This window comes from Dama dama, chromosome 23, assembly GCF_033118175.1.
Source record: "Dama dama isolate Ldn47 chromosome 23, ASM3311817v1, whole genome shotgun sequence".
NCBI lineage: Eukaryota > Metazoa > Chordata > Mammalia > Artiodactyla > Cervidae > Dama > Dama dama.
The window spans coordinates 74,997,427-75,021,714 of NC_083703.1; the positions used below are offsets into that span (position 1 = coordinate 74,997,427).

Here is a 24,288-nt window from a genome sequence, read left to right on the forward strand (position 1 = left end):
CTCACTTAGTCTTAGCCCCATGGTTGTCAAAGGTCTTTCAGAATATGCGCGTAGATAACGTTTGATCTGCTACCAACATTGACTCAGTCCTCAGAACAACTCCCAGAAAACCATCATCCCCATTCCCCAGACGAAAAGACTGCGGTTCAGAGAGGTTAGGTAATCTGCTTAAGGTCACACAGTGAATGACGAGTCAATATTCAAATCAGGCTGTGAAAACACTGGAGTCCCCAGAATGTGAAACTCAGTACCTGTTCTTTGCTGCCTGCGGGTGCGGCAGGGCCCCAAGAGACGAGAGACCCGGGCGGCCTGGAGTAGGGCGAGTCTGCTGACGGAGGCGGAGGGGGAGAGGCCGGGCCCCGGCCCCCACACCTCCAGGTAACACAAGGTGGCCAGTGGACCGGAAACCCTTTATTTCCAAGCTATAAATAGGTCTGCTTTCGCAGAAAGGACACTCTTCTCCAGGTGACGGGGGCCCCAGCGTCCCCATCTCCCATCCCTAACTGCACTGCAGTTCAAGCCCAGGCCCCCAGAAACCTGTCTTCTCTCTAAAACCACCATCCTGGCTCTCAGAGCCCAAGTGGCTGAGACAGCCCCCTGCTCCTGCCGCGACACCAGTGCCGCTGGGCCCCTGCTCCGGCCAGGCCCGAGGCTGGCCTGATGCCCACCTGGTGCACCAGTTTTCTGCCCCGGCCCCACCACCGGTCGCATGCCCTCCGAGGCCCGGCCCGGGAGACGCCGGGCCCGCTGCTGCCTGGCGGCCGGGAGGAACCACCCAGGTTCCCGAGCCGCCGACTGGCCCCCTGGCTGCTCACTGCTGCCCCTGGGCCACGAAGTATTCCTCCTCCTCGTTGTCCTCGTCCTCCAGCTGGCCGCTCCGGAGCAGCAGCTCCAGGTCGGGGTTGGAGCCCAGCCCTTTCAGGGGCTTAGGGGCGCCGTCGCCTGGGGACAGAGACAGCCACGTCACACACCCAGCAAGGGTCTGTCTGCCCCGGCCTGACGGGAGAGCCTGCCGAGGGACCCAGGCCCCCACCCGCTCCCTGGAGATGACCCCCGTGACTTCTCAGAGCGGCGGTGGCCGAATCACCAGGCAAACTCCCTAAATCAGAGGAATGGCCAGGACATGGGGCAGCTGAACTGAGCAGACCGGACTGCAAATGCCCTGGCAGAGTCGAGAGCCACTTGCCTCCTCCCGGCAGGGATGGGTAAAGGAGAAATCCAGGGGGAGAGGGTCATCAGAAGACAGAACTCTGAAAGGGGGCTCCGGGTACCTCTGGCGTGCAGGGCTTTGAGGGCGATGTGCAGAGATATTCCCGAGAGGCAGAGGGCAAAGCCCAGCCAGTTCAGGAGGCTGATCTGGTCGCCCAGCAGATGCGCTGCCAACAGCAAAGTGCAGACTTCCTGCAGGAAGAGAGGCAGGAAGGGGGCGTGCTCAGGGCCGGGGGGCGGGGAGGGTGTGTGTGTGTGGAGATCCTTGGCAAGGAAGAGGGGGTGGGGGGGGACAGCGCCGTCACACTGCAGGGGAGAGCCAGACCTGCCCAAACTCCCTGCAGCACAAAGCGGGAAGCCTCCCTGAGCTCGGGGCCAGCCTGAGGCCTCCCCTGCTCTGTGTTACTGTGGGCAGAGGGGAGCTGCTTTTCACAGAATTCTGTCTGGACTGGAAGAGGCAGACCGAATCCAGGTTGGGGACACAGGGTAGCGAGTCCGCGGCCACGTCCACAGGCAGGAAGGACAGCTGCCCTTCCAGAACCACCTGTGCACGGAGCGCCTCTGCTGCTGGGGCGGGGGTGGGGTGCAGTCACACTGGTCACGGGGTTCTTCGTAAGCACTGGGTGCAAAGGGCACTGATCAGATGACTCATCCTGAGAAACACAGCTCACACATCATCACTGGGTGGGCGAGACCCTGGGGGAGCCCTGTCCGGCTGGTTTCAGGGAACAGTGCTCCAGGATCAGGGTCTGCCTGTCCACGGCCCCGAGCAGGAAGCAGTGAGTGATGATGGGGGGAGGAAGGGGAGAAGTGATGCAAGGAGACGGCTAGGGGCTCCTAGACAGCAGTAAAGGCAGGATCAGCAGCCACAGGGCCCTCGTGATAGAACCATCCCTCACTGTGCTCCTGGCAGACACTGTCAATCAATCACTGCCACGCACAGAACCCTATGCTGATGAGTCTGACTGGGGGCTTCTCAATCCTGACTCCAGGCTGCTGCCTAATGACCAAAGTTGGCTTTCTTGGTAAGATGTAAACACGTCCCAGGCCTAGTGGAGTCAGCTCAGCCGCCTGCTAGCTGTATAATCCCTGGGTGAGGGCAGCTCTTCATGTCTGTTTCCCGGTGTGTGAAGCAGGGCTGCCCCCACCCCCGCCCCCACTCCGGGCCGTGGTGATGATGGACAGGCTGCCAGGTGAGACAGGCACTTCCATCTCTTCCCTGCAGGGCTCTGGGAAGCAGGAGCTAGGACACCCATCGGAGAGGAACTCCCCTCTAAGACAGGACTGTGGTGGCCTCCAAGACTGTACCTTAAAAATGCCGGCGATGGAGAGAGTGAGGCTGGAGGTCCTGGAGACCAGGAGGAACTCAGAGAAGCCCAAACCAAAGGCGAGAATCCCGCCAAGGAAGAGGCTCCCGAGCACCCGCAGAAGCAGCCCTGTGTCCTGGAAACGGAAGATTTTCTCAGATGTGGACAAATGGAGACCTGGAAGCAACAGGGGGAGAGAGCGGGGCGCCACGTCCTGGGTGTGCCTGCCTGGGCGGCCTCACCCCACCCAGCTGTCGGGTGTCATTTGCCACGGCTGCACCCCACCCTCCCTGCACCTGTCGCCTGCCTGAGGCCCCGAGTTCTGGGATAGGAGGCGTCAGAGAATCCCACGCAGATGGCCGGGGACTTGGGGAAACCGGAAGCAGGGCCAGCTGCCAGGGAGCCCGGGGGTGATACAAGCTGGGGATCCTAACAGGGAGTGATGGAGGCTTCTGAGCCTCTGGACTAGAGCTGGGGGCTGGTATCACAGGGCATCGGGTGGAAGCGCCTTGCTCCTTCACACCCCATGTACCACCCGTCTCTGGGGAGGAGGTGGCGGGGGATGGGGGGTGACTTCCTGTGGCTTTGGCAGCTGTGAGACCTCATGGGCCAAAGAGAGATGGGGCACCTGCTACATGAGAACTGTCAGTGCCCGGGGCCACTGGAGGAGGCCCTCCACTTCAGGTGGGTCCAGGGACAAAACTCCATCCACACAAACCTCCATTTCACTACAGAGCTGTGGGGTTTGGCCGAGACATGTGCCCTTTTCTGGACCACCATTTCCCCACTGACAAAACGACAGGGACTAGACTGGACAGTATAGTTTGCTGAACAGTTCTCAAAAAGTAAACACACACACGTTCAAAGACACGACAAAACCACGGCCCCTTGTTCCAGAGACACCCACACAGGCCTCGACACACCAAGGTGTGCCCAGACTTTTGGAAGACCTTGGCCCTCCAGCACTGCCCACCCGAGAGAATAGGAAAGGCTCCTGGAGGGTAGAAGCCGGTGGGAAGGTGAGCCCCAGAATGGCAAATGGACACTCGTGGGAGCAGGAGGCTGGCTGAGCCCTGTGAGGGTTCTGGAGGGAAGCACCAAGGAGATGCAGAATATCAGAGCCCCCTGGGCACACAGCCTTCCGACGCAGGACATCTCGTCTGGCGCTAGGCTCGGCAGCACTGCAAAGGCGTTGGCAAATTGAAGGGAATTCGGGGAAGAGCAACATAAGTAATGAAGGCGCTTGGGGGATTAATTTACCAGAAAAGATTAAAGAAGCTAAATCCATGCAGCTTTGCTAAGTGATGACTACCAGGGGCTCTCAGGTGAGGGTTTGCAGAGATGGGGAAATGGTGTAAACACCCGGGAAGGGAGGTAGAGTGTGGTGCTTGGTGAGGGGCATAAGGAAGGGATGGAGAGAGATTTTAAAAGGGGGAAAAAAAAAAGAGGTTGCAGAACACAAGTTTCCTGGACAACGGGGCTGCAGAATAATCTTCTCCGAGAGGTTTGAGATGCTTCACTGCTTGAAACTTAAATGGATGTGGGACAGAATTCTCTGTAATGACCCTGAGAACAGAGGGGACTCTGGGAGGAAGGATAAACAGACAGGGGATGAAGACCAATTTCAAAGCCTCAGGGAGAGGAACATGGTGCCCTCCCCCACACCCCCTGCCCTGGCCTAGCCTAGGCTAGACACATCCTTCTAACTCCTCCCTGGGAGGGGAGGGGGGAAGGGGGGAAGGAAATGCACACCCACCCCTTCCTCGCTCCCCTGCTGCCTGCCTGACTGAGAAACAGCCAAGGCCAATCCCACACACCTCTCCATGTCTGAACCTCTTGTTCCCAGTTCCGGGGGTGCCTGCCCCCATCAGGGGGGTCAAAATCCCATTCATTCTCCAAAAATTCACTGTCTGGGAAGCCTCAATCTGCCTTTCTGCCCCGCCGTTCTGGAATCACTCATGACTCTGTGCTCTAAACTAAGAGAAAGAGGGCATTGTGGTTAGGAGAGGGACTCCAGAGCCAGGGGCTGGCTTGTATATGAACTACGGGACCTTGGGCAAGGCTATCTTGACTTCTCTCTGCCGCAGTTTCTTTAATCAGCAAGATGAAGCAGTCCTAGTACTGGCACATGGGGTTTTGGGGGAGTATTAAAGGAATTAATATGTTTAAAAGCATCAGAACAGCCCTAGCATACCTTAGGGCTGGGTGCATTCACCATCATTATTGCCTGGTGTGTTTTACATGTGATTTCTCAGTGGCATTTATCCTGCGAGATTCTAGTCCCTTGGTTTAAGGGTCTGGCCAGCCCCCAAACCAGGCACTGCCAGGGTCGGGACCACCATCACTGATCTCTGGAACCTCCGCAGCGACCACAGTGCTGGGCTCCGAGCAGAGATCAGAGCTCTGTGCCGAGGTCCCCCGAGGTGGATGACCCCACGTACCTTCAAACACGGCAAAGAGAGGGAAGAGCCCCAGGAACATGAGTGGCTGCAGGTGGAACATGGTGTCGATGGGATTCTGGAGTCCTGCACAAGTGACATGGGTGAGCCATCGTGCCCGGCTCGGCCCGGCCCGCCTCCACCCTGCCTGGCGGCCCAGGCCCTTGCTCACCAAGTTCCGCCTTCTGCAGGAGCATCTGCGTGAGGGTCCAGCGAATGCCGCCTATGAACGAGGCGCCCAGCACCAAGGCGAAGCCCTCAATGTTGAACTGCGTGGACTTGTAGGTGAACATGAAGAGGCCCCCGGCGATGAGCAGGACCACCAAGACTAGCGCCGCGCGCTGAAAGCAGAGGTGGGGAGAGGCGGGTCTCAAGTTCATCACACTTGGGAGTCTGGGGGTCACTGACCATCTTGGCTGCCCCTGGGACAAGGCATCCTTCTACCTGCCCCACCCTGGGGTCCTGGTTGGTCCCTTCCCCTCGGGGTTACCAGAGCTGACACCCCGCTGGCACGGACCCCAGACCCTGACTCATGGCGGTAGTGCTGTCCCACAGCGGTCCGAGGGCCCCACGTGGCCCCACTGCCCCCCTGGACCCAGCAAACGAAGGGGTCCAGCTGCACAGGGGGAGCCCCCGGGACCCACTGCCCCAGCCCCATGTCCTTGAACCCCGTCTCCTGCGGTCACCGCGCCTGCCACACCGGTTCCTAAATCTTCTCCAGCAGTGCCCCGGATCTGTCCCCAGGGACGGAGTGCCACTGAGCTGGGCCCGCCTCCTTGGTCACAGGCAGGGACAAGCCACCGCACAGCTCCCTCTTTCTATTCTTAGCATCGGTGGGGGCTGGCGGGACGTGAGGAAAGCTGGGGCCTCACCAGCTCCTCCAGCTTGAAGATCAGAGAGAAGATGAGGATGAAGAGGACGGCTGAGGACTTGGTCATCGTGTACCTGCAAGGGCAGAAGTCCCCGTGACGCGCTGCTGGAGCCGGCAACGCCGACTCACTGCCAGGAAAGGAGCCCACGCGGCACCACCAGGGGGTGGGAGGAGACCAGGGGAGACCCCCTGACTTCCCTGAGGGCTGCAGGCCCCTCGGGATACGAAAGACCAAAGGAAGGCAGCCGAGTCTTCTGGGTTGACACTCGACCTTTAGTCGGAAGGAATCTCTGACTCGGAGGCCTCTGATTATCACCAGGGGAAAAAATAACTGAGCTTCCCGAGTCCTGTGATTTACCTGCTGTTTAGTGGAGATCAGGACTAAGGAGGGAAGAGAGAAATGGAGAAAGAGGGGGCAGCCTCACGGGGCTCGCTGAAGCGCAGAATCTGAGATACGCGATAGCTGCTCCCTCTGCCCTCCGTGCCCCCTTCCCCACTGGCAGGGGGGGCCTGGCAGGGAGGTGCAGCCCCCGCCCCCCGCCCCCACCTGCTGGACAGACGGCCAGAGCGGCCCGGGACTCACAGCGAGACGGTGATGTAGAGGAAGCTCCAGTTGGACAGGCCCACATCCAGCGCTGTGGCCAGTGCTGCGGAGACACAGGGCACCCATGGGACACCCCGCCCCGGCAGGAGCCCTTCTGGAGCTGTCTTTTCCACCCAGCAACTGAAGGGTTAACTCCTGGCCCCACCCCGCTAAACGGGAGGCGGCTGCTCCAGCATTAGGCCAACAGTCCACTGTCTAACTTCCCACTTGTTGGATATTAGGAACGCCGCGCCCCTACCATGAGGGAGCGGGTGTTCATCGGATCTTGAGGACCCACTACTGGAAACCCTGCAGACTGGCTCCCGCCTCCCTCGGGATGAACCACACTGTCCCCCACCCCCGCCCCCAGGACTTGGTCCTCCAGGATCTGAGCCGCTGCCTTCTCAGTTCCGCTTCCTCTCCCGGCTACGAAGCCGAGTCCTCAGCTTCCGGAGACACTTTCAGTTCCCTCGCAGACCTGCCCACGCACCAAGCCTCTCCTGGGCACACGGGAGCCTCCCCTCTGAGGGGACCCGCGCCCCAGCCAGGTCTCAGCCCCCAGTCCCCCGCGCCCGGAAGCCTTCCCGCGCGGCCCCCAGCTGGCGCCCTCCCCTGGGCTCCGTGGGCTCCCGTGCCGGGCGCAGGGCCGGCCGTGATGCGCCCTCTGACCACTGTCTCCAGGCCGTGATGCACATGTTCAAGGGTGGGGAAGGCTGAGCCACCGCATCCCCCCCAGGAGACGAGGCAGCAGCAGGGTGGGGGGAGGACGAGGAGAGGAGGGACCCCGGACGGGCTCAGCTTCCCGCCTTCCTTCCCCTCTGAGCGGCCCCCTCCCTCCAGCCCGCAGGCAGGCGCGCACCTGTGGGAGCCACTCTTCTGAGGTAGTCGGGCCAGCTCAGCACCACGCGGGCCCTGTGGCTGGAGCACTGAACCAGGGCCCTGGACAGGGCGGAGAACAGGAAGATCACGGCCAAGTGCAGCATCGTCATGAAGAGGGGGAAGTGGAAGCTCTGGGGAGCCCAAGCACAGAGCGGGGTACCTCCGTGAGCGTCCACCCTGGCCCCCGGCCCCCCACCTCCCTGCTGGCCTGGCTGCAGGTTCAGGGGCCTCTGGGGGCTCTGCAGTGTTTGAGGGGCCCTCTGACACCCAAGTTTGCCCGGCTCACTCCCCAGTCTCCCCCTTTTCTGATGCCCCTCCATCCCGGTATTTCAGGGGACTCCCCGGCGAGGCCCTGTCCCACCATGGGTGTGGGCGGGCTCCCAGGCTGGCTGGCTGAAGCCCGTGCCTCCCTGCTGCTAAATATTAGGGGGCGCCACGGCCCCCCGCGCACCTTGGTCAGCCACTTGTTGTAGAAGGTGATGCCGATGGAGAAGCAGTAGTAGAGCAGCACCAGCCCCAGGGTCAGCACCGCCCTCCACACGAAGGCCACGTCGGGGGCGCACCTCCCCATCCGGGACGCTGGCCGGTGGGGGCGGCAACCACCTCTCGGGAAGATGCCCCGCAGGAAGGGCGGGTCGGGGCTGGGCCGGCGACTTTTAGCAAGCACACCTCCTGGCTGCCGTTTCCATGATCTGGAATCCTCCACGGAGCCCCAGGTGCCGTCCTCTTGTCCTCACCTTCGGGGCTGGTGGCCCAGGCCGACCCTCTCCATGATCAGTGGCAGATGCGGCTCGCCGGACCCCAGGGTTGAGACTAGAAAGAGGAAAAGGGTCGCGCCAGTTGGTGGGGGCAGGGGCTGGGTGACCTGACGCAGCCACCCCGGCCCTGGCCTGCAGGGAGCAGGGGTTGACCGGGCCGCGGGACTCCCCGCAACCTGTCACCTCCATTCTCCTGTCACCCCGAGCTCTTTTCCATGAATTAGCACCAAACTGACCTTTTAAAAATGCAAATGTGATCATGTCAGAGCAGCTGCAGCCCTTCAGCAGCTGCCAGGGCTCTCACAGCAAGACCAAGACCCTCCCCTGGCTAAGGAGGCCTGCCCCGTGGCGGGGCTCTGGGTGCCCTGTCTCACCCAGGGCCTTCCTCTCCCCAGACACGCAGGGCTCTTCCCTGCTGCCCCAGGGAGCCGAACGCTCTGCACACCCTGCATTCCTTCCTCCGTGGGTCCTACTGATCATCAGCTCAGGTGGCTCTTCCCGGGGGAGCGCTGCCCCCACGGGCCCCCCAAGACACGGCTGCTCCCCTACTCCTCCGTCATCACTCGTGTGCCAGGCCTGAGAGCCGGCCGTGTGCCCCGTCATCAGGCGGTGAGCCGCAAGCACACAGGAGGCGTGGTGTTCACGACAGCTTATGGCCACCTGGCACCCTGTATTCCCTATGTGGTTCGATGAGAGAGGGCACGTGATTTTCGGGGGATGATCTGGTCTTGGAGGCGTTGAAAATGAACCAGAAAACTAATGCCTCCTGTGCCTTAGCCTCTAACAACCACTTCCAAAAAGGCGGTGCCTGCCTTCAAGTCTCAGCCAAAGAAAAGCAGTGAAACCAAGCCCTGCCTCCTTATCAATCCAGCCAAGCCTAATGAGCGTCCAGAGCGTGCAGGCTGGGGTGGGGGAGAGACCAGGCAGACCCGGGTCCAGTGTGACCCACCTGCGGCCCCATCCATGTGTCTCTCCTTCCCCATGCTCCTGCCTGCTGAAATACCACCTCCTTCTGGAAGCCTTCCTATCACACATATCTTACCTCCCCCACCCCCAGTCCTTTCTGAAAGGAAAGCACTCAGTTCTGTACTCTGGAACCTGGCTTACCATGTCCCCTCCCCCTTGTGGGAGCTGGCACAAGGCCTGGCCCAAAGGACACCCGAGGCTGTGGTTCTCTTCGGGAAATTCTGGAAACCTGTGCTCCCCGCGTCAGACTCCTTCACATGGCCAGAGAGTGAAGCATGCGGGCACCAAACCCACCTCTGACAGAACTCCAGGCCCACGCTCCTTCCTCTATACCAAGGCTTCCCAACTGTGGCATTAGTGCTATTTGGGGCCAGATAATTCTTTGCTGGGAGAAACCCTGTCTGTGCATGGGAGGATGTTTAGCTGCATCCCTGGTCGTTGTGCACTAGGGGTCTGAAGCATCTCTTCCCTGCAAGTTGGGATGACCAAAAATGTCTCCAGACGTTGCCAACTGTTAACGTGGCAGGGCCGGGGCGGGTGGTGGTGGGGGGAGGTGCAAAACCGCTCCTCCTTGAGACTGACTGCTAAGTCCCACAGGCAACCGGGCCTGCTGGCACTAGGCATTCCCTCTCCATGGTTCACGTGCCCCACACCCCCCACACCAGGGCAATCTGCACCCTGCTGGGAATCGACTTCTTGCATCTTCTTGCTTCTGGACTGGTTTCCGCCCAACACTGCCATGCACGCGCTCCCTCCACTGTTCAAATCCTGTCCTTCTTTCAAGGAGCCAGCCCAGGCCCGCCACCTTTGGGAAGTCCCCATGAGGACCCCATCCCACAGGGAGCACCTTTTCGAAAGTTAACGAGGCTCCTCACTGGTGTCCCTGCTTCCAATTCCTCCTACAGTCTGGAGGCCGCCATCCAGCCTTAGAGGTGGCCTGGGCACAGAAAGCAGACCAGGCCCTCACAGGGTTAATCCCAACTCCTCAGCAGACCCGAGGGGAAGGCCTGCCATCCTCTGCCCGCTTCTGCAACCTCATCTTCCCCTCCCCACCCTCTATCCGCCACGCTGGCCCCTGGCCACTCGTCCAACACATCAGGCCTGTGTCCTTTGTATTCGCGGTCGCAGATCCTTGCTCGGCTGAACATCTTGGGGCCTGGGTCGGGGTAGGGGTGTGGGGAGGGGGGCGTCTAATCCTGGTGGCACCTCCCACTACCTGACGTTTCCTTGTTTGTCCACGTGTTTACCACCCACCCCCGACAACCACCCCACGGCGGGATGCGGCCTCTCCAACTGCAGGGCCCGGTCCGCGTGATGCCCGCCTGGGTCACGCCGCGGGGAGCGAGCGCGGAGCCCGTGCCCCTCCACGACCGCGATACCGAGGCCCGAGAGGAGGAGGACCCCGGCGGCCCCGCGGCCGCGGCGCGCGGCGCCGAGCCTGGACCCCGCTCGCAGCCCCGCCCGGGAGCCCCTCCAACCCCGGGAGCGCGCGGAAGGCCCGCCGCGCGCCCACTCACCTCTCCCAGCCGGCGCTGCAGGCCCGGATCCTCCTGCCGGAAGTGCAAGGCCGACCGCCGCCACTGGGGGGCGCTTCTGCCGGAAGCCGCTGGGGGCGGGGGCGGGTCGGGGGCGGGGCCGGGGGCGGGGCCGGGGCGGGGGCGGGGACTGGTCCTCCCTTGCGGTCTGTGAAACCGCATGCTGCGCGCCTTGGCTCCCCAGGAGCCCGGCCTGAGCATCCCCCTTGGTTGTGTTTCCTGTGATCAACCAAGGTCCTGGTCAACCAAGGTGCCTGCTGCAAGAGCCCTGCGCACCACTGGCAGCCAGGAAAAGGTCACCTACTTACAAATTTAAGTATTTACCTTATTCCAACCCAGTGCTGGGCAACCATGGAAACACTTGGATCTCTCCTGGGCTTTTTCCTATGGGAGCTCAAGCCAGCTAGGGAGTGATGTCGGAGGTATCAGGTTTCAGGACGTAGAAGATCCGTGGGAGGGAATAAATAGTAAACATTGGTGAAACATTTTGAGTGCCTGAAAATTTTATGAGCATGGTCTCAACTTCAGGAACTTGAGTAAGCAGAGAACATCCCAGGCAGGAGAAATAAGAAGGCGAGGAGAAGGCTGGAGTCTGGCTAGGAGCCCACTTGTTTACACGAAGTTGACAAAAACCATGCGTTAGAAAAGTAGGCAAAAGGCAGGTTGTGGTAGGCCCCAAAATGCCAACTGGGGAGTTGAGATCTTACCCACTTTTCAGAATTCAGGGAAAGCATTAAGACCATGCCGAGAGAGAGAACCATTTGGAGGCCAGAAGCGGCTAGGGTACATAGCGGGGTTCAGTTTGGAACTTTTTGCTCTCCCTCTCCAGCCCCTCCTGGATGGCTCACAGGCTGGATGCAAACAGGAGTCCTTGCAAGTGACCCAGCTGGGCTCCCTGGCCTCTCGGAACAGAAGGCTCAAGGCCAGAGTGTGAGCAGTTCTTCATGCAAACCACTGCTGCCCTGCCCCCGCCAGCTGGCATCACCCGGCATTCGTTCATTCAGCACTTACACCAACACCTACAATGGCACCGAGGCTCTTGGCTTTATTCAGTCAAGGCTGCATACACTTTCTGTGCCTTTTGAAAGCACTTGTCCTCACCCACTTCTTCCACAGAAGCAAGATGAAGTATCTGTTTCATCACGGCCCTCATTCAAGCCTCCGGGCTACCAAGGCTGGGGTTTGGAGGACAGTATGGAACACCAGCTGGCAGGCTGGGCACCGAGCACCGGCAGCACACAGGGTGAAGAACATGTCTTCCTTGTAAGGCACAAGTACTCGAGCTGTTTCCTGGTTGTGTCCCTGGCAGGGAGAAGAGGGAGGCCATGTCCTCAGGGCTGTACCTGGCAGGCCCGAGCAGAAAGCACTTTGTCCCGGCGGGAGAGTCTGTGTGTGTGTGCAGTCCCACGTGTGGTGGGGCAGAGTGGCTGAAGAGGCGGCGGCGGCTCTGGGAAGGTGGCTGAGGACTCCAGCTGGAGCTCTCCAGCATCTCCCAGACACAATGAAATGAAGGCTTGTCAAGGTGAAAGCTCCCCGGGGCAGGGAGCCAGTACAAACAGCTGTTAGTGGGAACCGGTGTGTACATGAAAGAGTATTTATTGAAAACATGGTTACTGACAGGAAGCTCCTGGCCACTCTCAGGTTACAATCTTGGCTTGCAATTGCAAGTGTTGACTTTTGGTTTGTGTTTTTTTTTTTTGGCCTCCCATTTTATTTTCCCTCCAACATTCCACCCTAGGATAGGTAGATCTTATATAAATATATATACATGTCTGTAGAAGTATGGCCTATAGTAAAGAAAATATACAGTACACTCTTCACTGGGCAGTCCCCACCATGCTAGGCTACCAATACTGAAAGCCACGGTGCCCGTGCGTGTGGTTTACGAGTGCTGCAGCACCAGGGAAGCCTCATGGGCACAGCCGGGGCCTCTGCGGGCCCCAGCCGGCTCCCTGAAATCATGGCCAATGGCAGAGACCACAGCGCTGGGGGAGGAGGGCAGGGGAGGCAAACCTCCCGAGGCCGGGAAGGCCGAAGGAGTGCAAACTGGAAGGGCGGCTGTTCAGGTTAGGTGGGAGTTTTCTCCCCAAGCAAGGACATGATATAAATGTGGAGGGGAGAGGAGTGGACTCCAGTGACCGCACCACAGTCTAGGCCCAGGCCTCCTCTCGGCTCTGCCTCGAGGCTAAGAGGGTGGGACTCAGTCTGCATGGCTCTGACTTGCCAGGATGAGAGACTGCGAGCTTGCACGGAGCCATGTCCCTCTGCCCAGGCAAATGAGTGGGCAAGAGGACCTGGTGGCCCTGGAGACCAGAGACGTCAGAGCAGCAGCAGCAGCAGCACGTTGGCCCCGGGCAAGGCCGGGTGAGCCCTCACGAAGACGGCAAAAGCAAGGGCAAGGCATCTACTGAGCAAAGGCCGAGGCTTCCACGTAGATCTGAGACACAGGCCCGGGTCACTTGAGGCTCTCAAACCACCCAACATGTCTGTCCTCTGCGGGCAGCCTTTCCTGGGCCAGCTCTTGCCCCCTTGGGGGATCCGGGCGACCGGTGAGCAGGCTCAGGGAGAAAAGGTGAGTGGCTGTGGTTGACTCTGGCTCCAGGAGCAGTTTCTTGGCCTGGAAGGCAAGGGTGTCTGCTATTCGTCCCTCATGGCCCGTCCCCAGGCTCCACGGTGATGGCGAGGGCAGAGCACCCCGCCTTCACGACTCGGAGTGGATGGGGACCGAGAGGAGGCTCGGGGTGGCCCGAGGTGAGTCTGAGGTGTGACTGGCACTGACTGGCCCCCACGGTCACTACGGATTCTGTACAAGCAAAGACAAGGCACCAGACTGCGAGTGTTCCTCCTGGGCCCCAAGTCCCTTGCAGGGTACTGTCTGCTCCGGCTCCAGGCTCAGCCGTAGTGGTAGACGAAGTCGTAGCTGCTGGGCTCCTTGGGCACCGGCGGCGGGGCCTCGGGGATCTGGATGTTCTCCAGGTCCAGCAGCCGCAGCTTCATCTCCATGCTCAGCAGGGTGTCCAGGTCACTCTTGGTCAGCTCGCTGGACATGTCCTTCCCAAGGAGGGCACTGAGGCCATCGATCCAGATGCAGTACTGTGGGGAGCAAGTTGCAAATGTCACCTGGGGGCCCCTGGTCAGTGGGAGGGCCTGCTGAGGTCCCTTTGCTGAGAGGGCTCAGAGAGACTCTTTGGGCCCCCTGCAGGACAGGCAGGACCGATCCGAAATAATGGCGAAGGTAAGCTGGGAGATGCTTGCTGGGAGGTGCTTGCTGGGAGGTCACTTGCTCAAAAGACCTTTTGATTTTTATAAGGGATTTACATTTAAACTCCCTAATATGAAGTGTGATTTAAAAAAAAATACTATTAAGGAAAACAGCAAAATGGGATCTAAAAACAGGGACATCAGCTACCTGAGATGCCCCCAAATCTGGAATACTGGGAAGGAAAGACATATCCGGTGAAAAAGGCAGGAAAGGAATCCCTGTAAAAATCAACTTTTTTTCAAGAAAAGTCAATTTTTAAAAAAGTCAATAAATGTTAAAAATAAGTACTAGAAAAGCTGAACTTGAGGGTTTCAGGATAAGAGGAAACAACAGAGAATTCTCAACCCATTCCTCCCTAATTCCTCTTGTTCCATCTTTTTCATACCTTTGCTCACCTGTCTCCCACCTGCAAGTTCTTCATTTCTTCCCAATAAACTCCACTGGCAGCTCAGGCCCCCTGCCTTAGGGTCTCCTCTTCCAGAAGCCCCACCCTCCAGTTCCCTCCAGTGGCTCCCAGAGCTCACCAGACACGTATGCTGTTAACCACAGTTGCTCTTTAATATCTAGCATCTTCTGGTGCTACAGATGAAACTGCAGGCCCCATGTCAGGAGCGCAAGATCCACCTGGCTTCAAAGCCCAGGTCAGATGCACTACAACATGTGCCCCAGAAACCCAAGGAGGAAGGATTGGTCAGGTTCTCTTGGGTGGGTGGCCATGCAGAAACTGCAAAGAGGAGACTTTTCCTAGTTCCAGGCAAATAAGTTACCCCTAGTGGACCTTGTCCTTCTAAAGACAACCTACTGCTGCTGGAAGGACCCCCGGCATGGCAGATCTTTGGTGTCACAGTCTTCAAGACACTCTGGAGGCCCCTGCCTTTAGAAAGACGTGCCTGTTCTGCCCACTCCTCCCCTCCAGCTGCAGAGTCACAGAGAAGGCTCAGCTGTCCAAGACAGGGCCACATCGCTCACCTCGTACTTATTAGGTGCAATGAAGTTTAAGGTCTCATCAGGGTCGTACAGAATGGAGAAAGCCAATTCCAGCACCTCCTAAAGGAGAAAGGGTTCCAGTTATCTGGAGCAATGTAATGGCCTGAGCTCCACACACCGAGACCTTGGCCAGAGTCCTGGCAGTTTGGCACCATCACCAAATGCGCCTGTTCAGATGTGACGGCATCAAGGTCCTCGGGCCCGTGCACTAGTGGGGCCGGAGGTGAGGCCCGCAGTCATCAACCTTCACTCACCCACTCCCCACCCAAGTCATGTCTGGGATGTGACGATACTTTTAAGGTTATAGAGAACTCATTTCTCAATACTCTGAACCTTTGAATGTCAGAGTCCATGACTCTGTATTATCTCAAATATATATATATATATATATATATATATATATATATATATATGGGTAATTAAACTGAAAGTCTTAACAGTTTTAAAAAAACCCACCACAACAAAAACAAATTGTGGCCACAGATGGAACAACTTGAGCATCAACAACACAACTGTAATGAAAGAAATATAACAGGCTTAAATCCATGAGTTTATAATAATACTAAAAAACAAAACACATGCACAAAATAAGTCACTGTTGGACGATACCAGAGACCTAACTCCTTGTTTTAAAAGTAGGTACTTAAAAGGGAAGAATCAAGCGTTTAGCCTCCCTTCTTATATAAACTGTACCACTGGGAAACCACAGTCAATGACGGCAAGTTTCTCTTTAGAGAAGTAGTTCAGTTAATACATGAAAAGGGATGACTGCACTGGAATATCACTAGTTTGCAAACCTTAATGTACTAATGAAACAAGGCACTGAGCGTCCAGAGTCTGCCAACATCACAAAGAGAGAGACATTATGTGCCTCTTGATAGAATATGATAGCATCTAGGAAGGAGTTTGGCCACAATAAAAAAGGTCAGGCCTGGACTGGATCAAGCCTCCAGGTCTCGCTACCAATTACAGATCTGGGACAGAGGAAAAGACTCAACTACACCGTGGGGAGACAATCAGCAGATTTTAGACTCTGGAAAACTACCAAACAAGCAACCCGGTTTCCTCAACTAATGAACTGCAAAGAGAGAGGGAGAAAAAGATGGAGGGGGAACTTATGAATCAAGAAATTAAAAGAGGGAATTCTCTGGCAGTCCCGTGGTCAGGACTCTTGTGTTTTCACCACTGAGGGCCTGGGTTCAATCCCTGGTCAGGGAACTAAGATCCCACAAATAAATAATAAACAAATAAAATTATTTAAATTAAAAACATTTTTTTTTAAGAATTAAAAAAACCTTAAAAGACTAATCACAATGTGCGTCTGCATCTCTCGCACACTCGGTCACGTCTTAGTCTTTGTGACCCCATGGATGGTAGCCCACCAAGCTCCTCTGTCCATGGAATTTTCCAGGTAAGAATATTGGACTTTGTTGCCATTTGCTCCTCCAGGGGATCTTCCCGATCCAGGGATCAAACCCACGTCTTCTGCATCGCGGGAAGATTCTTTACCGCTGAGCCACTAGGGAAGCCCCATCACAATGCGCAAACCCTGTCTGGACCCTGATTTGCAGACAAACTGGGTTTGAGTGTGTGAGTATGTGCGTGTAAACGCTTATACACATTTATGTATTTTTATGTGGAGAAAGTGGGATTTTTTAAGACAGTTAGTGGAAAAATCAAGTATCAGTGGAATATTTGATTCTAAATAACAACTTTTTATCTCCTTTTAGATGTGAAAACGGTATTGTGATTATGTTAAACAGAGTCCTTATAATTCAGAAATACAATCTAAATGTTTACAGGTAAAATGAAATAACACTTGAGATTTTCTTCGAAGTAATAAGTGAAGAGGGACAAGAGGACGTGGACACTGCCATGCTGGATGAGGCTGGGCAAGGCCTATATGAGGGTTCTTTCTATTTTGGTGTCTGTTCAGATTGTTCTTAATAAAACATTCAGGGTCAGTTTAAAGAGAGAGAATGGGAGGCCATGCATCCAGAAAGCAGACACCACTGACTATGCCCAGGATCACTTGGACAGCAGCTCAGACCCAGGGCCGCTTCTCCACTCACCTTGTTCTGTTTTAGAGCACTTTTCTCTTTCATGTGGGGACAATCCTTCCCAGTGACAATGGCCTTAATGTCTGCCACAGGAACTGAAAAACGAAGAGAATCAGTTTCCGGAAGCTTTATGCTATAGGTTGGTCCCTACATCCAACCTAGTGCTGAAAGGGACGCCCTAGCCCCCGGCCCCACAGGGCTGTGAGCTCAGGGAGGGCGGCCTACGTCATTCCCTCCTCTGTGGCCCCGTGGCCTGGACCCTGGCCTGCGGGGCTGGGTCAAATCTAACTGGGGTCAGTGCCGGACCTCTGCATGGTCTCCCGAAGGAACAGGGCCTCAGACACCTCACTTCCACTTCACAGTAACAAGGATGACAACGCTGGCCACAGCGACCGGCAACTAATGATCACTCTTCCTCCCTGCCAGCCACCGTTCTAAGTGCTTCACAGATAGAACTCATTCAATCCTCTGAGGGGGGCAGTGTGGCTATCATTCCCGTTTTACAGAAGAATCTAAGGCAGAGAGGAGAAATAACTTGTAATTAATTAGAATTAACAGCAAAGCCAGGATCTGAATCCAGGCAGTCACGCTTCAGAGCTTCTGCTCTTAACCACTGCCTTTCAACTCAGAATTGCATCATCCTTTCCAATCTGCAAAACCCTTTCCTATCTGTGATCTTACTGAATCTCCAAACAGCTCCTTGACGTCAGCCCGGTAGAGATAACCACTGACCACCCGGGAAACAGGTTCAGATGAAATAACGGGCCTGAGGCCAGATAACCAGTTTGGAGCAGCCAGAAGCAGAACTCAGATCTGCTGACAGGGAGTCCGGCTACACGACAGCCCAATGGGGACCTGAACTTACTCTTCTCCTGCAGGGATTCAAACGTCACCTCCCCTTGAGGGTTGTCATCCAAGTCCCCGTAGTGCAGGACTTTGTGGTTCAGGGCCAAGCGGCAGTACCAGAAACGCTCTGGAACACACGGGAAGCCAGGCAGGTGAACGAGGACAGTTCTAGGAAAGGCCAGGGCATCCAAGGGGCCAAGAGAGGACTCGCTCCCTGCCCGCTCCCCCCAGGGACGCCGCAGGCCCGCGAGTGGCGGCGCCAGGCAGGAGGGATGGACGCCCGGGGAATGCGCCCTCAGGTCACCTTGCCTCCGGCGGTTCCCAATCTTCCGGAAGCTGCTCCCCTCACAGAGCCGGTTCAGTCGCTGCTGCTTGATCAGCTCCAGGATCTCGGGCTGGATCTTCTCCCTCAGCTCCCTGGGGTGGACGAGCACCTGAATCAGGGGAGGTCACGGGGACTGGGGGTGTGGGGGGGTGGGGAAGGGAAGGTGCTGGCAGCACCCCCAGCACCGCCCCCGTCCGGGCACTTACACGATCGGCGGGGACTGGAAGTCATCCTGACTCATCCTCTCCGACTGGCGCAGCCGCAGGATCTCGGAATAGCTCAGGCTCCGCAGTTTGCTCTTGAACTGGTCCAGAGAGTTGGGTTTGGAGGGCAAAGCTCGAGTGATCTGCTCTCGGACCACTTGCATGACCTGAGAGAGGAGGAGGCGCGGCCTCAGCACAGCCCCGGGAAACGGACCCCGGGCTCTGCCCTCCGGGTCCTGGGCAGAGCAGGCACCACGGGCATCTGCTGGGCGAGGAAGAACACTGGCTCTCAAGGCATACTGCCTTAGACGGTTACGGAGGACCGCGATGCTGACAAACACTTCATTTCTTGTACCTCTCAACACGTCAACAGTGGGGGAGAATGAGAGGAGGTGGCTGGACCAGAGAGACAGGGGTTTAAGGCTTGACTGTGCACTTTAATCTGTTCCTCGAGCAACTCACTCAACACCCTCAGGCCCCACCTACTGGTCTTTAGAGTGAGAGAAAGGAAGACACATCTTCGATGGAGGCCGCCACGAGGAATAGGAGACCCCCAATCTCTGGATGCACCATGCCTGGCCCACTGGTGTGAGTGCAAAATACCTGTTAGTTCCCTTAGAATAACAGCTACAGTAGAAAGCAGGACACCATCTGTACGTCCCATCAGCTCCCTACCAATGAAGGAAAAATACACAGAAAAAAAAAATACTAGAGGGAAACATAATCAGGATTGTGGTCACTGGGCAGGGGAGTTAGATGTTCCCCTTCTTTATATTTTACAAAGTTTTTACAGTGAGGTGAGCAGCTTCAAAAGAGCCAGCTCCTAGATGACCAGCTTTTGAGGGCCTGGCAGTGCCGTCAGAGAGGCAGGCACTCAGAAAGCATCGAGGAGTGCTCCTACTGCTAAGCAGCCCTGACGTGAACTCACTCTGGTCGCTCGGACCTCTAACACCGCCGCGGTGCCTGCGCAGCCTGTGTGCTCTGTCACCCCTGCTGTCCCCAAAGGAAGGCGGGAGGGGCTGGTACTGGTCCATCGGGCGGAACAGCGGTCCAGCGGGGAGACCCCTGCTCAGGGTTCCAGGGGCGCTGACGCTCTCAACGCCTCTGTCCTGTGACTCAGCGCTGCCAACCACGCCGTCTTCCAGCTCAGGGATGGCCAGGCTTGGGCCAGCTGCCCTAGGGCGGCCTTGCCCAGGCCTCGGAGCTCTGCGACCCTGACCTTGTTGAAGTCCTCGGCTGTCGCCCTCATCTCCTTCCAGGTCTTGTTCAGCAGCTGGATGCAGATGCCAAAGAGCTCCTCGAACGCGCGGTCGTGGGTGAAGAACATCGGGTGGTAGTCGTTGCGTCCCTCGTTCGCTGTGGAAGGAGAAGAGGGCAAAGGATGACGCTGGGAGCCCGTGTCCAGAAGCCTGGGCTCCTTTGCAGTCTGGAGGAACAGAATCAGACTCAGGACTGGGAGGGTAAGTGGGTGGTGGTGAAGCTGCCAAACGTTCTCAAATCATCAGCTCAAACAAGCCACGGCCACGACTCCGGTAATAAACAAGGGTAGACGGGTTACAGCCCACTCAGTGATTAAAAAAAAAAAAGCCCAAGAAGGCTGTCCAGTCACACGGATGCCTAACGCCGCACCCTCGGGTCTCACTGGGCTCCTGAGCCCAGGGAACAGGCGTGCGAGGAGCCGCGTACTTACGCAGTTCCCCGACCTGCAGGATCTCACATAGCATCTTGGTGAGCTCGATCGCGCTGCGGCCAAAGGGGCACTCGTGCTTGTCTTCTCGGCTACTGTTCTCCAGGACGATCTGCAGGGGAGGAGAGGGCGTGAGGGAGGGAGAGGGGAGGCAACGACGGGGCGTCCGCGGGGGGCAGCTGGCCCCAGCCTTTACCCGGATGTAGGTGTCCTGGTGGAATTTCGCCAAGTACAGCATGTTGTCCAAGGCCAGCATCCCGGGCGGAGTCTGGGTGAAGTCCATCGCGGGGTTGATGTGGTTCTGGGGAAAGAAAGACACCTGACTTGAGACGTGACGGTCTCCCCGTGTGGGGGCTCACTTGGGGGGACGTCCGGTCACCCCTGCACTACGCCTGCCCCTGCTGAAGCCCCTGTCACATGCCATCTCTACTACAAGGGCTTGGGCTCCTGGCCACTGGACTGTGGCTGACTTGTCTGGCATCCCCAGGGCCTAGAATACTGCTGGTTGCTGAGTAGATGCCCAGTAAGTATTTAATTAACTCCATCCTCAAGCTGTCTCCTATCACAATACACACTCCAGCTTTTCATGGAACCAGCTGCTTTGATGAGCGGTCCCCTCTCCACTCATCTGGCCCACTTCCTGGGCCCTCCTGCAGATGGGTTTGTTTCAAGGGGCCAAATGTTGCACATAAACTTGTGAACCTGCCACGGCCAAAGTGGACCAAGTGTCGAGGGCCCTCGAGCTTCTCAGCGTCTCCGGTTCCGGGGCTCCCGACGTTACGAGATGTTACGAGGGAGGGCTGTCAGGGTTCTGTCTGGGGGGGGGCCTCTCACTCCCTGTCAGGGGAGAAGGTCTACAGTGTTAGTGCTCTGGGAAACTTACAGTGAACCCCAGCATTTTGTAGTCCTTGGTGTACATGGCTTTGCGTTTCTCAGTCCCACTCCCAGGGGCGTTGCTGGGGTCAGACTCTGCATCAAATGCAATCCTCCTCAGTTCAAATATAATGTCTCTTTGAGCCTGGGAGGTGAAACAGACTGTCAGCAGATGAGTCAGCTGATCAAAGGAAGCAAGGAAAAGAGTGGGTCGAGCTTTTGCGGGCAGAACCCTGGCCCCGATCAATCCCTGAGGAGGCATCACACAGAAGGACACAGATGGGCTTGGCCCAGGATCACCAGCAGGAAGGGATCGCGGTGAGGCACAGAGCTGACAAAACCGTTTCTGCAGACACAACGAAGCACAGTTCCTGGCACTCAGCAAGTGCTCCAAACACAGGGCGGAGGGCACCAGGTCACAAGGCACACGATGCCAGCTGGGAGAGCCCGGTCCCACTGGCAGCCTACCTGGTCGTTGGGGTCCATCTTGGTCATCATCCTCTCTTCCAGAAGGTTAAAGGTCAGGACTTGCAAGACATACAGCTGATGGGCCATCTCGGTTTTGATTGGGCGGTTCCCTCGGATCACATGCTGGAAAGAACAAGAGCAGAGGGTTGAAGTGATTTCTGCTGGAGGGTCGCATCCACGCTGGTGAAAGAGACAGCGCTGGGCAGGGGACAGGGTTTCCTCCCCCCAGAGCGCCTGCACACTCCAGAAGGGGGGGATATGAACGGGCCTGACTCGGGCAGCGCTGATGCACTGCAAGCCCCAAGGGCACCGTCTTTTTTTCTGCCCGGCCCTGGGCAGGGAAGTAGGACAAAGGGTAAGGTTATGATGTGGGAGGTGGGTGGCTGGGCCTCATTCCAGTTGATCCCAACAACAGAGAGTGTGTCTCAAGAGTCACTGGCAGAACTGGATGGCACGCTTTTCTTAGGAAAATGTTCAGGATGGCCTCATCGAGGAGAGAGGTTTTGAAAAGATCCTTTCAGTTGTCTTGAGACATGTACACAAAGGCGGGGGGCATCTAATGCTCCCTGTAGGGCCCCCACTCACCCCTTCTGCCTCCCCTTCCTCCTGCTCACTCTGGGTACGGCCCCCTCCCTGTGCCGCTACCCCAGTCCCTCTTCTCTGACTATCCCCCCCTGCCCGGAGCTCACCGCCTCCTCCCGACACCCGCTTGCCCCATCCCCTCAGGCCTCCTCCGCCACCCACGCTGCATCTCTGCCCTGCCCTACTCGCCCCGCTGTCCTCCGGGCTGACCACGCCGGCCCACCCCATCTCCCGCCCGCGGTGGCCTCCTGCCCTTTGCCACGTGCTCCCTGCACGCCATGCTCCCTCCGCCTCACCCGCCATCCGGAGGCCCCGGCGCGTTGGTCTTCTCTCATCAAATGAAACTCCCGCCTGGTTCCCCACACGTACCACCGCCTGTCCCTTTCGCGTTCTCTTCCTCCGTCCAGCTCGTCTCGAGAGCTGTGCTGGCCAGCATGCGAGCCCCTGTCGTATGTGGCCACGTGCCTCTCAGTCAGTTAGAATTAACTCAAGTTACGAGGCCTCACTTGAAGCTGAGGCACTGGCCTCATTTTCAGCTCAGGAGGCACCTGCGGCTGGTGGCTACCGTCCAGCGACAGAGCTGGTGTGGAACATGTCCATTCGCAGAAAGTTCTGCTGTGTCTAAAGTACTCTAGCGCTCCCTCACTCTAGATCAGTCCTTCTCCAGAGCTTGCACACTCTCTTCAGATCTGTGCAGTCCAATCTGGTAGCCACTGGCCAACCGTGTCTGCTGAACACTGGAAATGTGGCTGGTCCAGACCGAGATATGCTGAGAATGTAAACTGCACACTGGATATCAGAGTGTTGGTGTAAAAAAAAATGTAAAATATCTCCTTAATCATTTTTCTATTGATTACATGCAATAATCATGTAATACGGGGTTAAATGTAGTCTGTTATCAAAATTAATTTTCCCTATGTACTCTATTAAAAAAAAATTAATTTTCCTCCCTTTTTTGACGCTGCTACTAGAACACTGATGATGAAACCAGTGGCTCGCATTGTATTCCCACTGGCCAGCACTGCCCTAGGCTTCCTCTCCCCACCTGCGACTCCAGAGCTCTTCCTTTCTCTTCCTTTCCCTGGACTGCAAGGCCCATCACAGGCTCCACAAGCCACAGGTGGGCACTGGAATTAAACTGAAACTGTCCAGAACGACAAGTCCAGTTCTCCAGGCGCACCGGGCGCATCTCGAGCGCCCCACAGCCGCCCGTGGCGCGGGCCCTGCGCTGCCCCTGCCTGGCCCGCGGTGCGCACGCTCCGCCCTCACCTCCCAGCCCAGCCCTCTTCGGCCGCCTCCGCCGTGGGCCTGTCCGTCTGTCTCTCCAGCTTCCTTTCCACGGTCCGCCCCCACCAGCCCCTCTCCCCCGCCTTGGCCGCTTCGGGCCCCTCCGCTTCGGCCCGAGTCTCTTCCTTTCTCCGGGTCCCGCTGCCACCCTGGTTTCTCCCTACCTGTCTGCCCCCGTTCCTCCCTCCTCGCCTCGCTCCATGTCACAAAGCCACTCTGAGGAGAGCCTGGCTTTCATTCACTATAATCCCCCTTCCTCACACTGAGGCACGTCGGAGCGGGGGGAGGGTGGTGACTCCAGCCCTCGGAGGCTTAAGGAGGGACAGCTCCAGTCTGATGGAGTCTCATTCGACTGTCAAGCACGAGGCCTCCGCTCTCTGACTCGACTCCGCTAAATCCAGACGGAAGTGAGCGCGCATTAACCTTTCCTGAGCGGACCGTTTGGGTCCCGAGTCCTGATGCCGAACTGTCTTCTCTAGTGGACGGAAGCCTTGCTTGTTCGCCAGGTTTGTCCAGGAACAAGCTGAAATTCTAAACCCACTGAGGTAAAGGACGAGCCCCGGAATTCATTCAAATTCTCTCGGGAGGGCACCCACTCCCACACACGCAGAGGACGGCGCCTGACAGCTGCCCGGCACGTGGACGGGCCCCCGTGCGGCAGGCGGGGGCAGCGGCGTCTGCGCCTGTCCATCCTGCCGCGCTGGCAGGGGGGCTCTGAGCGGGGGCTGGTTCTGCGGGTGGCGTCCGGCTCTGCCTGTTCACAGCAGCTGACCCACTTCTCAGGCGCCCACCGGGACGTCTTGAATCGTCCCCCCTCCATGCGTCTCGTTCACGGTGAAGGAACTGCCCCTGTGAGCAGAGCGCTCACCGAGCGCTAAGTCCTGAGTGTGTACATTAGCTCATCGGTCCCCACATCCGGGTGAGCAAATCGAAGCCCACAGAAGGTAAGCAGATTGCTCAAGATCAAGGACCGGTTAATGGGGGGGGGGGGGGGGGGGTCGGGGAGTGGCAGACGACTCCAAAGTTCATGTTCAGAATTCTGAAGGTTTCACACTTGACTCTTTGATTTCTCATTTTGTTTCCTTCACTGCAGTCTCCCAGTTTTGCCTTGTTTTTGACAACCGATACAATGGCCTCCTTTTAACCAAGCTCCTTGGCTCTC

General features: G+C 57.4%; 2 protein-coding genes across 3 annotated transcripts in view; both read right to left on the reverse strand.

Moving 5' to 3' along the window:
* Nucleotides 1-393: 393 nt before the first annotated feature.
* Nucleotides 394-10,588, reverse strand: SLC35C2 (solute carrier family 35 member C2). 2 transcript variants are annotated; one of them, XM_061127405.1, is made up of 10 exons: nucleotides 10,529-10,588; nucleotides 7,739-8,100; nucleotides 7,268-7,418; nucleotides 6,409-6,472; nucleotides 5,827-5,899; nucleotides 5,127-5,295; nucleotides 4,958-5,041; nucleotides 2,518-2,693; nucleotides 1,272-1,401; nucleotides 394-942 (listed from the first exon to the last, which is right to left on the reverse strand). In XM_061127405.1, the coding sequence occupies exons 2-10, from the start codon at nucleotides 7,856-7,858 to the stop codon at nucleotides 812-814; spliced, it is 1,098 nt and encodes a 365-aa protein (XP_060983388.1). In that variant the 5' UTR covers nucleotides 7,859-8,100; nucleotides 10,529-10,588; the 3' UTR covers nucleotides 394-811. The 2 variants fall into 2 exon arrangements, with proteins under 2 accessions (XP_060983388.1, XP_060983387.1); XM_061127404.1 differs by lacking the exon at nucleotides 10,529-10,588 and adding an exon at nucleotides 8,491-8,640.
* A 1,536-nt stretch (nucleotides 10,589-12,124) lies between these two features.
* The window catches only part of ELMO2 (engulfment and cell motility 2), a 38,802-nt gene continuing 26,638 nt past the window's right edge, over nucleotides 12,125-24,288 (reverse strand). The window contains exons 11-21 of the mRNA XM_061127406.1: nucleotides 21,258-21,380; nucleotides 20,800-20,934; nucleotides 20,113-20,217; nucleotides 19,920-20,028; nucleotides 19,449-19,585; nucleotides 18,233-18,396; nucleotides 18,006-18,118; nucleotides 17,721-17,828; nucleotides 16,868-16,950; nucleotides 14,778-14,855; nucleotides 12,125-13,639 (exon numbers count right to left, since the gene is read on the reverse strand). Of these exons, the coding sequence (XP_060983389.1) occupies nucleotides 13,439-13,639; nucleotides 14,778-14,855; nucleotides 16,868-16,950; nucleotides 17,721-17,828; nucleotides 18,006-18,118; nucleotides 18,233-18,396; nucleotides 19,449-19,585; nucleotides 19,920-20,028; nucleotides 20,113-20,217; nucleotides 20,800-20,934; nucleotides 21,258-21,380 (1,356 nt within the window). The 3' untranslated portion in view covers nucleotides 12,125-13,438. The remainder of the gene's footprint in view (nucleotides 13,640-14,777; nucleotides 14,856-16,867; nucleotides 16,951-17,720; nucleotides 17,829-18,005; nucleotides 18,119-18,232; nucleotides 18,397-19,448; nucleotides 19,586-19,919; nucleotides 20,029-20,112; nucleotides 20,218-20,799; nucleotides 20,935-21,257; nucleotides 21,381-24,288) is intronic.